General features: G+C 37.4%; 1 protein-coding gene across 4 annotated transcripts; it reads right to left on the minus strand.

Annotated features, from left to right (window-relative positions):
• On the minus strand, positions 9,007-13,257 carry LOC109226871. Of its 4 annotated transcripts, XR_002068174.1 has the most exons (6): positions 12,502-13,257; positions 12,337-12,402; positions 11,939-11,990; positions 11,763-11,838; positions 11,400-11,470; positions 9,007-9,570 (listed from the first exon to the last, which is right to left on the minus strand). XR_002068174.1 is itself a non-coding variant. In XM_019391766.1 (4 exons), the coding sequence occupies exons 1-3, from the start codon at positions 13,063-13,065 to the stop codon at positions 11,985-11,987; spliced, it is 636 nt and encodes a 211-aa protein (XP_019247311.1). In that variant the 5' UTR covers positions 13,066-13,257; the 3' UTR covers positions 11,578-11,838; positions 11,939-11,984. The 4 variants fall into 4 exon arrangements, 1 of the variants encoding a protein (XP_019247311.1); XR_002068172.1 differs by lacking the exon at positions 9,007-9,570 and having other exon boundaries at positions 11,140-11,470; XR_002068173.1 differs by lacking the exon at positions 9,007-9,570 and having other exon boundaries at positions 11,140-11,540.

A 14,862-nucleotide genomic window follows, 5' to 3' on the forward strand; every position in this document is an offset into this window, starting at 1 on the left:
CATAAGGACATGTGAAAGTGGTCTTCTCTTGGTCCTCGGGAGCAATACGAATTAGGTTATAGCCGGAGTATCCATCAAGGAAGCAATAAAAAGCATGTCAGGCCAACCTATCAAGCATTTGGTCAAGAAATGGAAGCGGGAAATGATATTTCCGAGTAACTTTGTTGAGCTTCCTATAGCCCATACACACTCTCCATCCAGTGACGGTTCTTGTTGGGATCAATTCATTCTTGTCATTTGTCACCACAGTCATGCCCCCTTTCTGTGAGATACATTGCATCGGAGAGGTCCGCAAGCTATCGGAAATGGGGTAGACAATCCCAGCATCTAACCACTTGATTATCTTATTCTTCACCACCTCTTGCATTGCTTCATTTAATCTTCTTTGTCAACGGAGGGTTTGGCACCCTCCTCCAAGATAATCTTGTGCATGCAAAAGGCGGGACTTATGCTCCGGATATCCGCCAAAGTCCAACCGATTGCTCTTGTCCTCCGTTGTAGCACCTCCAATGTGGACTCTACCTGCATGTTAGTTAAGCACGAAGAAAGAATAACCAGTAAAGTAGAAGAAGGGCCAAGGAATTCATACCTGAGGTGCGTGGGCAATGGCTTTAACTCCAAGGTAGGAGGCTCCTCGATTGAGGGCTTTGTTGGAGGAGTCTTCCGGTTTTCAAGATCTAAAGATAGCTTTCAGGGCTCATAAGTGTACGACCCCATGACTTGTAATGAATTTACACACTCCACATATCCATCATTCTCCTCCTCATCATCAAGATTGAGCAAAATTGCTTTCAATTTGTCCTCAACATTCATTGTTTCACTAGCATCATCAACTATCACGTCGGTCACCAAATCCACAAATGAACAATCTTTATTACTATTCGATTGTGCACACATGGAAGACCACCTTTTCGTCATCCACCCAGAAAGTGAGCTCACCGGCTTCCACATCGACAAGAGCCTTCCCCGTAGCAAGGAAAGGTCTACCCAAAATGATTGGCACCTCATAGTCCACTTCACAATCTAAGATCACAAAATCCGCTGGGAGGATGAACTTGTCAACTCTAACCAATACGTTATCAATAATACCCATAGGCCTCTTCATTGTTCGATCCGCCATTTGCAACCTCAAGGACGTGGGTCTTGGTTGCCCAATTCCCAAGTTTTGAACACTGAATAGGGCATCAAGTTGATAATTGCCCCGAGATCACATAATGCTTTGGCAAAATCGGCGCTCCCAATAGTGCAAGGGATTGTGAAGGCGCGCGGATCTTCCAACTTTGGAGCCATTGAGTGCACAATAGCACTCACTTGACGAGTCATCTGGATGGTTTCACAATTCATTGATCTTTTCTTGGTTACCAAATCTTTCATAAATTTTGCATATCCCGACATTTGTTCCAATGCCTTAACCAATGGCACATTTATGGACAAACTCTTCATAATATCAATAAACTTTTTGAATTGGTTCTCACTGTTTTGCTTTGCAAGCCTTTGAGGGTATGGAGGAGGGGGCCTTGGAATTGGTGCCTTAGCCTTTGGCACCACCAGTTCCGGCATGTCAATCACGAGTTCCCTAGACGGCTTCACCTCTTCTTGCGTCTCCTCCACACTTTCATCTATATCAATTCTCACTTCTTCATTAGTTTGAACCACATTGCTTGGGATTTCATCCTCTTGAACCACTCATCCACAATCCTTCTTTGATTTGAGATGGTTGCATCTCCACCCTTTCCACTTCTAGTGGTCACAGCCATAGCATGTCCCGTATTATTCTCACCATTCAGGTTCACCACCGTATCACTAGGTAGTGCCCCCTTAGGACGAGTGTTCAAAGCTTGTGAGATTTGGCCTAACTGAACCTCCAAATTCTGAATAGAAGTGTTGTGCGAGGCTATTTGTGCATCGGAATCGGCGTTCTTCTCCATTATCTATTTAAACATGTTTTCAATTCTACCCATCTCATTGGAAGAAGAGCTCGGGCCTTGAGAAGGATAGGGAGGTAGATTGCTTGGTTGTTGGAACATCGGGGGCCTTTGAAAACCCGACCCCCGATTGTTGTTGCTGTTCCACCCTCCTTGGTTATTTCCACCCCAATTGCTTTGATTATACCAATTGCCTTGATTTCCTTGATTATTCCAATTGCTTTGATTAGAATTGCCACCACTCCAATTGCCTTGGTGGTTTTGGTTGTTCTAGTTACCTTGGTTCCCTTGTGACCTCCATTGTTGTTGGTTTTGTCCTTGAGCATTGTTTCTTTGACCTTGATAATTGTTGACATATTAAACTTCTTCGGCTTGCTCATTGAATGAATCACCTTGATCATAACCACTATCATCTTGCATAAATTGTTCCGAACGGCTTTGCATTTGTTGACCTTGTTGCGGTCTTTTGTTCACCATCATATTCACACCTGTCATTGCATGCACTTGTTTCGGCCCTTGAACTTGTTAAAGCTGAACCTTGGCCAATCGGTTCATGGTAGTTATCAACTCGGAAATAGCTTTCCCATGTTCATGTAGCTCTTTGTGTAGGTGAATAACATTAGAGTCACCTTGCGGTACATTGACTCTACTTTGCCACGCCGAAGAAGTATCCGCTATCTCATCAAGAATTTCACAAGCTTTGGCATATGGCGTGTTCATGAAGTTCCCCCCGTCGAGTTGATTAACCACACATTGATTGGTTGTGTTGATCCCCCTGTAGAAGGTCTGTTGGATCATGGCCTCAGTCATATCATTTCGGGCACTCTTTAACCATGGTACGATATCTTTCCCAAATCTCGTGCAATGGCTCATTAGGTTCTTGCTTGAAAGCAAGAATCTCATCCCGAAGTGTCGCCATATGTCCCGGGAGAAGAATTGGGAAATGAAATTTTCTGCAACTCATCCCAAGTGCGGATGGAATGGTTGGGCAACCTCTCTAACCAGTCCAATGCTTTTCCCCGTAGGGAAAAGGGAAATAACCTCAACCTCAGCGCGTCCTCGGAAATATTTGTTTGCTTGCTCCCCCAACAAGTATCGACGAACCCCTTGAGATGCTTGTAGGCATTTTGACTCAGAGCCCCGGTGAAGAATCCTCGTTGCTCAAGTAGTGTAAGCATCATGTTGGTGATTTTGAAGTTGCCCGCCCTAATGTGGAGCGGAACTATAGCACTTGCATAACCCTCGTTTGGTATTTGTCGATGGGTTGCCGATCTTGGTGGAGGTGAGGTAGGGACGGGCACATTATCGTGAGGCGGGCGGCCTCGTCTATTAGCTTGAGGGTCAAGAGGAACCTCATCCATTGCGTCATCGTCCACTTCTTCCCCCAATGGCACATTTCCGACGAGCTTGTTGTTGAGAGCCATTTTCGTATCTAAAATCAATTCAAACACAAAATTAGTAACTCGGGAGGAGAGAAAGACAAAACACACAAAAACTTAGACATATAGCTAAATCCGTTTAACTCTCCAGCAACGGCGCCAAAAATTGTTCTCGCCCAAACTCACACCACAATTAGGTAGTGAGGCGGTCGATGTAATAATAAAATCCCAAGACAGGTCTGGGTCAATTCCTCAGGGAGTTAGATATGAGATTAGGTATATAACTAGAGTAAATGTATGATATGCCTTAGGCTGTACTTCCACATATTCATTGATTGTTTCTATTTCTACTTTTAACTAATGATTGAAAGTATTAAACTAGAAATGTTTTTGGTTTTGGTTATTTTTCAAATGATAAAGGAATCTAGGGCTGTGACTTCCACCTAGGTGGCTACCTAACAGGTTGTAAACTATAGGGCAAGTTTGATATATCGGGATCGTGGTATAGCAATCACACGCAATTGCTCACTCTATACCTCTCGGTAGTTTGAGTGATTTTGCTCAATTTGGCTTTCTCAAGCCCAAATGGGTATCGCACAAATCAAGTGATATAAGCTGAAGTCGGGTCTTACTATCTCTAGATTTAACTCTTTAATTGGGGCTATCAATTTTTTGAGTTCACCCAAATTTCTTGTTAGCCAAGTTTTCCTAAACCCGGTCTCTCTTTCTCAAGCAAAGACTAGGTCAATTAAGCATGAATCAATATTTGCAACCATCAAATCTAGAATTTAAGCATAAACAAGGCTAAATATCACTAACTCACACAAACAAGCCCTAAAATTAAATATCCATTAAGTACCCACGCTAGGGTTGAGCCACAACCCTAGCTAAATATTTAGCTACTCATGAAAAATAAAGAAATGCAAGAAGAAATTAAGAGAGAAAGCATAATAATTGATTTAACAAAGAAAATCTAATGTTAAAAAGTCAATTTAGTACAAAATTACTCAAAGAATTAAAGAAAGCCGCTCAGGTGCACCTCTGCAAAACTAAAACTTAAACTAAAAATGACAAAAATTCTATTTATACTAAGCTAAAAATATCTGACAAAATACCCCTGCGAAGGTTGTGCAGCTGTATAATTCTGGTGCGGTCCGCACAATGGGCTCCTGCGGCCGCACAAAAGTGTTGCGGTCCGCAGTCTTGGAAATTGGGCTTGGCACTTCAGGCTTCTGCGATCCGCATAAAAGTGGGTGCGGCCGCACTTAGGATTATGCGACCGCACAAAAGTGATGCGGTCCACACTCCTTTACTTTTCAGCTCTTTGAATCTTCAATCCAGGGGACCGCATAATAATGGATGCGACTGCACTTGATCTCCTGCAGCCGCACAATTTCAGTACAGTTCGCACTCCCCGAGTTGGCTAAAAACCACTCTCTAAATCTTCATTCTGCGGCCGCACTAGAATTGTGCGGTCCGCACTGCTAGCTCTGTATCCCTATTTTGGTTCTTGTTCACTTTAGACTCCTTTATGAGTTGATTTTGACTTTTGGCTCGTTTCCCAATATTCCTGCAAGTAAGCACATTTCGTTAATTTTCGGAAATACCTTTAAGCATTTTTGAGCTAAAACGCAAGTAAAAGAGAGCAAATAAGGGGTCAAAATCCGTACTTATCACTCTACCCTAAACCCTAACGCACACCTATATAAAAGGATACATATTCCCTTGAAGAGGCATCTCAAAAATCCCATAACTCTCGGAATATTCACAAAGGGATCAAGGCATAAAATAATGTCGTGATCAATAGATGTTCTTCTTGATAATCAAATACTTCAAGAAGAATATCCATACAATGATCGACTTTCATGGAGATCAAATAATCCAGAGAGGTTCATATCATCCTACGTTCGAGAATACGCTCATCCAGCCCTCGAATCACGGAGAATAATTCGGAGGAAGAATCAAGGAATAAACAGAGTTGTAACCCGCAATGTATATCAATAAATTTACTTCATTCTTTTGTGATTGCAGTTATTTTTCGTGTGCTAAAAATTTATTGCAAACGCCATTATTATTAACATACCGAGAACAAAAAAATTATTTTAAAAATCAAATAATTAGCCCATATTATCGTAAATAATTAGGTAGAGGGGGTAGACAAAAGCTGCCGTTGTAATTTCTTTTCTTTTTCGCAAGAAGGAAAGCACTTTTGGGGGGCTGATGTTCAGGGGCGGAAGGGGTTCACCCGAACCCCCTTCGTCAAAAAATTATAAGGTAAAATATAGTATTTTTTTTTACCTCTATATATTATGTTTTGAATCCCCTTGACACCACCCAAAAGCGTAGCCTATTTGTTAAGGGAGTTCAAAATATTTGTAAGGTTATTGGTTCAATTCCCACTAGCTACAATCTTTCTTAATTTTTTTCTTTTTTGAACTCCCTTAACGAAAATCCTGTCTCCGCCACTGCTGATGTTATTCCTTCAGAAAATGACATTGTATAGCTGTTGTAAAAATAATACCCGAAAAAATATATAAAATATATATGCTTTGTATATTGTATGTTAGATACAAAAATTATATAAATTTTATACACTTTTTCTTTTTTTTTAACCCCATTAGCGGATATTCTGTCTCCGCCACTGTTGATGTTATTCCTTGAAAAAATGACACTGTATAGCCGCTATAAAATAATAGCCGAATAAATGTATAAAATTTATATTTTTTATATATTGTATGTTAGATACAAAAATTATACTAATTTTATACATTTTTCGATTATTAGATGTAAATAGTTTCTGGCGCGAGCTAAAAGTGATAATACCCTTATTGCTTTGGTAGGTTTAACGCGACTAGTATAAATCAAAGACGCACTCATAAACTATTCTCCAGTTGTAGTCCGCCTTTTTAGTAAGGGAATATGTATGGGAGAATTACATCCCTTGTCACTTGGCCCAACAACCCATCGAAAAATGGCCCATGTTTGAAGCCCTTTCCCAGTATAGCCCAGGTTGTACATAATATGAAAATTAATTTTCACCAGTTAGCCCACCCCTTATTTTTTCGTTCCCCTTTTTTCTTCGTTCTTCTTCTCCTTCCCATGCCAGCCTTTGCACCACAAAATTTCTCTACTATTGGTATTCTCCTTCAATTCTTTTTCGGATTTTAATGGTTAACTAAGGATTTGAAAAATAGAAGTCACCATTACATGTGGTTCGAAGATTCGATTTCAGAAATTGAGTTCTCCGATTTGTTAGTTGTTTGGAATGGGTGTTGTCACAATTGATTGGAATCATCAAAATGAGTTCAAAACTTAATTTTCAAGTGATTTGGAGTAGATTTATGCTATATTTGAGTTAAATTTCACAAATTGAGTTTTCCGATTTGTTAGTTGTTTGGAATGGGTGTTGTCTCAATTGATTGGAATCATCAAGATGAGTTCAAAACTTAAATTTCAAGTGATTTGGAGTAGCTTTAGGCTATATTTCAGTTAAATTTCAGAGGATGCCCAAGTAAGAAAAAGAACACGTGAAGCTCCATTGATAGGATTCATTTGTATAATAATGTATAATATTGTATAAATAGTGTATAAATACAACTTATACACTATTATATCCAAGATTGATACATTATTTACAGGTATTTGGTGAATTTCTCGCATTTTCTTCTTCTTTTTCTTCTCATTCTTCTTATACACCTATATACATAGTGTATCAAGAATATTTTCACTCTGTGATTATACATCTTTATACACTTTTATACAACTATATACATACTGTACCACTTTGTATAAAAGTGTATAAGCATCGCTGACGAAATTTTTGTATAATTTTCACTTGCAATTCTTGTATAAAACTAGTCCAAATATCCAGCAAATAACTTCAAACTTTGTATACAACCTACTTAGACTATTTTTAAGAAGTTCAAACAATACCCACTCCAAATTTCTTAAAAAATCATAATCGAAATTTAACAAGATTAGCATTAAAGGAGATGAGATTTTAGGTTTCTCGCGTCTGTTTTTGCGTTTTGCAGTTGTGATAGGTATGTATACAAAATTTAAAAAAAAAACAGAGAAGTATTGGTTATGGAAGAAGGCACGAATGAGTGTTAGACTGAATGGGGAACTAATTTTTCTTTTCAGTTTTGTTTGCATATGATTCTTTTTCATTAATTAAATTAAATATTTATGGGTGACAAAATGAGGAGAGAGCTACAATAGGGGTAGGTAGGAATAAATGAGGTTGTTATAATTAGAGGGAATAAGAAAAGAAAAAATCTTATTGATATTTGGCTACACATTTGCAAACTTGTAACTGGGCTAAAATAGTGCAAGGTTAACTTATGGAATGCATTATTCTGTAATTTTGCCAATATAGGGATATTTACCTATCTCTGCTGTTGCTTACTTAACCCTCATCACCTATTGAGCAATTTGGTTAGTCCGACACAGTAATGTAATTGATGATAATCCTTGCATAATTGATGGTCAATTAACATTGACTAGACCACTTGTGATCAAGGGACAATGGCAAGGATACAGAAAACTTGTTACATAACACTTTTTTTTTTCTCTCGTACGTATCCATGTAATAGCTTGGAGGTACCTCATTTTTGATTAACTTAGAAGCGGATTCAGAATATAAATTTTGTGAGTTTAAACTTTTAAGACTCTTAGTATTGAACTCATTATATTCCTAAAGTCATGGATTCACACCTACTATTTGTTATAATTTTAATAAATTTTTATTCATAAATTTATGTTCCACGTCAAAAATTATGGGTTCAGATGAACCTAGCGCCGCTACTCTGTGTCATCAAGATTGACTTGTCATGCAATTATAGATCATTTGAATGAATCCTCTGAGCCGTTGGTTTTGTGTTCTCCTCCTAATATAAGTTGTTCGAGTCGGTTCTCGCCGGCCGCCGCCACCTCCTAATATAAGTTGTTCGAGTCAGTTCTCGCCGCCCGCCGCCAACAGACCAATATACTAGAATAGAATGGTTGAAATGGAATTTTTTTTCCCTCAGACAAGCGAAAGCCAACACCACTTCTAGCAAAATATGTTCAAAACGAATTATTGTAACTCAAATCAAAGCAACTATCCTCGAAGCAAAACAAAGATCATACCTTTTTCTTTTTAATCCAAATGCTAAATAACCAAAATTAATTGTACTACATAAACAGAGAAGTTAGATTATTGTAGTTCGCAATTCAGTTCATTGGATTCTTTTTTAAATTGTAATTGTACTCGACAGATTTGCTGGTTTAATTCCATGATGCTAGCTCAATCTCTCTACTTTTTTTCATTTTGTTTAGTTAAACATAACTTCTAAATCTTTTGAAGCAAACGGAGTACCAAACTTTGCATAAATAAAGTGGGCAAATAAGTTGATCATTGATGTATTATTTGGGTGCCAGTTTCATTTAAGAGATCGTTCTTGCATAATATTCAGAGACAGGAAAACAGAGACAGATCGCAAGAAAATCACTGATGTAAACGCCAGCTGTGTACAGATCAAGATTTTCCCCTTGCAATCTCATGACTTAGTCCAGCTACTAACATCATTTTCATGCATTCTTCTAAAGGCTGCATATAATGTCTTAAACTAGAGAAGAGTATGAGCTGTCTAATAGACATAAATACATGGAGCGGGAAGCATTTTAAGTATTTTTTTTTGCTATGATCAAGAAGTGACAGGTTCAAACCGAGAAACAATCTTTCTTGAAAAAATGCAAAATAAAATTGCATACAAGTGGACCCAATGTGGTTCTCGTCCTCTTTTCCAACCATGCACATAGCAAAGCTTAATGCACTGGATTGCCTCTTTCTACGAGAAAATCCAATCTATAATCTAGACGTCGTGCCATAAAACGTAAGCCTTCCATACATCAACCGACAAGAAAATAAATAGGTGCACTAACTAAAACTGGCATCCATCACTCGTTGGAAAAATGAACTTATTCCTTAACAACTCTTAGTTCACCAGAAATCAATAAAACACTCCCAAGCTATAGATGGAAAAATACCATAAGTAGTAAAAAGGAGTCGTCCTGATTAAAACAAAAACAGTAGTAGTAAAAAGGAATCCTACCTTAACATAAGCCAAGTATTGGAGCAACCTACCAAGTGCTACAAGAAGTAGGATCCGGTGGATGGATTCATAGACTAAGTTCCTCTCTGTAGGCAGGCAAACAACAGCCCTTGAAAGGCAAGAGGGATCACCCACCCAAGACCTATTCATCTTCACATTGTGTTTCCTTTCCTAGAAAAACCATTTCCCACTCATTATAAAGGGAATGGATGTCACAGGAGACACAAAAACAGCTTGACCCTCACACAAGGTGATCAGGACAACCATTTAAGAGTAAGCAATATGGCAAGTATGAAGAAGGAGAAGCGTTACATAGAGCAATAACATTATCTGTGGGATAACACACACACACACACACACACACACACATTCCAACATATCAGTCCAAGAGGTCAACTATGGGCTCCTGAAGGAACGTAGAAGATATCTTCAATGAAAAGGTCAAGAGAACACACCTCCGACCATGCTTAGGAGGAAAGAAGAGTCAAAAGCTCATAAAGCCAAAGGAGGAGGGAAGTGATCAAGAAATCAGCGAGTTCGTAGGAAAGTGAGAACACACCTCTTACCTATAATATAAATTTCGAATAATTATATTTATGAGTTATATCTATGTTTTTGTCTACATTTTGCATTCACAATCATATACTTGACCTCCATATTATATAATAGACTTTCATAAAAATGAGATGTAACTAAGTACTGATTATAAATGAAAAGTATAAAGAGCCTCAAAATTTCCAAGTTTCCAAAAAGGTTCAAAACTACAATTTCTGACCCTCTATAGCCAGCAGCCTAGTTAAAAATTATGTATTCTAACGGGAAGGCTGAGAGGAGGGCACAGAGATATGCAGACTTGGTTTGGTGAAGTACAATGATAGTAAAAGGATAATTTGTTGTTATGAGAAAGAATCTAAGTGCATGCACCATATTTAATAAGATCCTATAGAAGCTGTTAGTGATCCTTCATTGTTTGCTTCATCCTACTTTTCTTTACACCAAATTGGAAGATTTTTGCTTTCTAAATAAAAGTTAAATCTCTTACCTCCCTCTTATGCAGGAAAAGGTTGGGCGAATCTGCCGATTAGGAAATGCTCTTATGATTTCGAAGAGGAGAGATTACTTGCCAGAGCTAGTAACAGAATAAGTGGATGATCTTCTTCACATCTTCCTTTCCTGGTCTTGCCCAGTTCTAACAGACTCAAGTATGTCCTATAGCCAAAACTGGTATACTTGAACACATTCTAATATTCATGTTTGACTGACATATTTTACCCAATATAACAATATATACTAAGTTGGAAATAAGAAATCCAATCCTTCCCAAGTCACATAAACATGATGCACTTAATTTCAATAACCAAAAGGAGATGGGAGTTTACTAATCCTGCTAGATCATACAGAAATAATCTCCTCATTGAAACCAATACACACTGTAGCATTTTCGGCACTAATACGTAAGACTGTCTGAAAGTAGAGTTTAGTACACTGCACCAATATTGTCCAGATATCAAAATGCATTAAAACTTTGAAAATTATATGGCAGATTTCACTGCACACTGTAGAGAACACAGCTTGAGAGTTAAACGACATTCGACCAAATCTTGCACTTTGAAAATCTATAAACAAACTTTCTAATTTCATGATCCCTATGAATTCTGTACGTTTGTATCATATGATTGCCACAGAAATTCGTTACGAGAGCAAAACTAGTACGTACATCACTCTTTGGAGGACAAGAAACATCTCAAGGCAACATTAATTCGTTACGAGAGCAAAACTAGTATGTACATCACTCTTTGGAGGACAAGAAACATCTCAAGGCAACATTAATTTACATGCTATTTTCCGATAAAACTTAATACTCGGTTTTCTTTTGCAATATCCAAAGAAAACAACTCCCCTAGCATAATTCAGTTACTGAGTCGGAAGTTATCCTCAAGTCTTAACCATGACTCATGCAAAATCAAGAAGTATGTTTAGAAAGCACATAAATTGTTCACCCTTTGTCATGTGTAGCTCCAGACAAACTGGAGATCTCCTCCCCAATATAGGAAAGCAAGCAGCATCTCCACTGACATTCGAGAAACAGAATCAGTTTGCGAACTAATAATGACCCCTGCCCCCAAACAGAGTCTGGAAGCCTGTCAAGCCACATTATGAAGGAAAATCAAATAACAATAGAAAGTAACAAATTCTGTCCATCCATATCTCAAATTCTATTCTTTACATACATTAGGTTACACCATTGCAACCAAAATCTTTCAAAATATACCCATATAGTTTTAACTGAAATAAACTAGACGAACACTAGATACAATCCCAAGATGCTACCCTATTGCTTCTACAAATTCAATACATTATACCTCCAAAATTGAGGCATGAATGCAGCAATGCTCAAGCTCTAAGCTTTCCCCCTTGGTTCCTCAATCCTTGCAAAATCTGCAATCCATAATATTAAGCCCTAAAACACTATAAAACAAATCAAAACATAATAGAGAACCATCAAAAGCACAAAAACTCAACATGAGAAAGGCCAGACCTTTTGCCAGAGAAGGAAAAGTTTGGATACACCAGCTATGCCATATCTACTTCTGCAACAAATATGTAATTCTCAATTCTATCTTAACATCATATAAAGCATCACATTTGCCAAAGATAATACTCCCTCCGTCCCAATTTATGTGGCGGACGTTTGATTGGGCTCAGAGTTCGAAAAAGAGAGACTTTTGAAACTTGTGATCTAAAACAAGTCATATACATTTGTGGTTAAAACTCATCTCATTACGGATAAAATAGAAAGTTTCACATTAAACTACTTCTAAACAAGGAAGTATGACATTTTCAGCGACATACTAAAAAAGAAAGTATGGCACATAAATTCTGAGGAGGTAATTGCTTGAAAGAAACACACACATAGAAAGTGAACTGAGCCTATACCGTAGTATCATTAACTCTGAACGAATCAGCCGTGAGACCTACTAAATACATTCCAGGGAAAACATTCTGCAAAAAAAACACACACACCAAGCAGACCATAAGAACAAAAAAAGAAAGAAAAAGCATTTTAAAAAAACAACAAAAAGATGCTAGCTTTTTTCATACATCGAGTTGTTTTTGAATTGTCTTGGATCGTTTCTTGGGCCTCCTAGCGGGTCTTGACCCAGTCATAGAATACACATCTTCCTCTATCTCTTCCCTTGACAACGAGATCCATAACTTTTTCTTTTTCTCTTTCTTACCCGACCCGAATCCATGCCCATTATCCACGTTATTATCTCTCACCCTCTGCGACCTTATATGATTACTGCTTTCAACTTCCATTTCAACGTTCTTCTTTAACGGCGCCGTTTCAGCCTCTAACCCCACCTTCATTACACTCTTTCTTGGCCTTAAATTCCACAACACTTTTTCCTCTTTTAGCCCTTCTTCTTCTTCTTCTTCTACATGTTCGTCTTGTCTTTGTTCTTCCACTGGGAGCTTGTCGGAGTCAGAACCACCGTTCAAGTCGGTGGTTTGGGGTGGGTTGAGGTGGTTATCGGCTGTAGATGAAGGAGACTCGCGGCGGCGGAAGCGGTGATTGGTGTTAGTGTGGCTTTTTTGGCCCCATTTCAACTGGGGTAAAGAGAAATAATGCAGTGGCTGTGACTTGACCGGTGCCGTTGCCATTACAGAACAGAGGACTGAAAAAACAAACACTTCGGCCTGAGATGGTGCTATATGTGCAAGAATTATGGGTTCAAAGGAGAGAAATGAGGACGGCGCCGGTGGAAACAAAGAAAGGAACGAGAGGAGGTTTTTTTTTTTTTTTTTTTCTGTAGAAGAATGGTTTGGCTTGTGGGGGTGAGAAATATAGAATGAGGGATATTAATATTAATATGATGTACAGAAAAGGAATGGGATATAAATATATACGTATAAAATGTGCATAAAATGACACGTAGGGTGGGGGACTATTTAAGATCATGCTATTGACACTTCCTTTAGAGCTTCTCGCACTCTAAGTAATTTTTTTTTCCTAATGTTATTAAGTAAAAAAAAGTTTTAACTAGAAAATTAGAGAGATTTAATTGGTCATTTTATCATGTCCGATTTAATTTCAAGTCAAAAGCTAGCTCAAAGGGAAAGATTTTATGAAGCCGCTTATATAGGTTGGCACAACCTCCTCTTCATGGATGATGACAAAAATTTTATCTCAAAATCTACGTGATTATGTCACGTGAAAGATAGAGTTTCTAGCGAGTATAGACTACATTCAAGATTAATGAGATTCGACTACATTAAAATTTAATGAGATTCAATTTGTTGTTTCTACATAAGTATACAATAGTTTATAATGTTAACTACATTCCGATAAAGAATATAGCTTGACTTTAATTAGAAAATAGTAAAATATGTAAAAAAAGAAAGAAGAGGAGTGCTCATAGAATGTTTTCCGCTGAAATAACGACTTTTATTGAGATACAAACAAGGATGTACACTTTTTTGCAATATATCATGACTACCCTATGCTTGTAACAAGATTCCATTAAGGTCTTTAGTCGTTTCAGGAAAAAAAAAAAAACATATTTAGTAAGTATATTTTTACTGGCAGCAACTGGAGAGGTTAATGTATATGGACTTTACGCTTATCTTGTGAAAATATTATTTCTGATACACCATCAGCTAAAGAAAAATATTTCAAAACCGGTTTGAGAATGAAAACAATTATGAGAAGTTAAAAATAATAAAGACAAGAACAATAACAACAGATATACCTTTTTTTTTAAAAAAAATAATCGAGAAAGTGTTGTGAACAGATCACAGATGGTGCCCACAAGGCTTCCTGCATGGTGGTTGTTTGCTCTTCCTTCAATCAACGTGGAAGCTTACTAGGATACAAGTTCCACATGCATCATTTTTATTTTTACTTGAAATTCAACATTCGTACATTATTATTTGTCCGCATTGTTTAAACTCGAAACCTCTAATTATAGTAAATAAACCTTATACGGTTTACCATAATTCTTAATAATAGCGTTAATGCTTTTAATTTATGATACCTTATAATTTCTGGATCCATACACACGAACCATCATAACTTATGTATACATCTAACGATTTCCAATGAGATATCATATTTTAATTAGCTTTTGGTCTATATATTTGCTATATTTGATTAGGGGGGTGTATATACAGAGAGGACTGCTACCATTTATAAATTATATGTATTTGCTTTTGTTTTTCCTTATGCAAGCTAAGTTTTATATTTCCTTTTTCTTTTTCCATGTGCAGCATTTGTGAAATTTCATTTGACTCGAAAGAAAAGTCCTCTTAGATTCATAATTATTTGACTGGTTGATTTCTTGCATAGAAGTGTCTCCAGTCTCCTAAAAGGATTTTTGTTAAAAATTTAATTTGTGGACTTGTACTATAGTCCTCATTTCTCCTCATGTGTGTGTGTTTGTGCGATATATTATGAATGTC

Source organism: Nicotiana attenuata, chromosome 6 (assembly GCF_001879085.1).
Source record: "Nicotiana attenuata strain UT chromosome 6, NIATTr2, whole genome shotgun sequence".
Classification (NCBI taxonomy): domain Eukaryota; kingdom Viridiplantae; phylum Streptophyta; class Magnoliopsida; order Solanales; family Solanaceae; genus Nicotiana; species Nicotiana attenuata.

Bases quoted from the DNA above. Each gene is read 5' to 3' on its own strand.
- LOC109226871 (XM_019391766.1), bottom strand. From the start codon at position 13,065: ATGGCAACGGCACCGGTCAAGTCACAGCCACTGCATTATTTCTCTTTA. The intron at 12,403-12,501 runs GTATGAAAAAAG...TTTTTTTTGCAG, and splicing joins CAATTCAAAAACAACTCGAT to AATGTTTTCCCTGGAATGTA.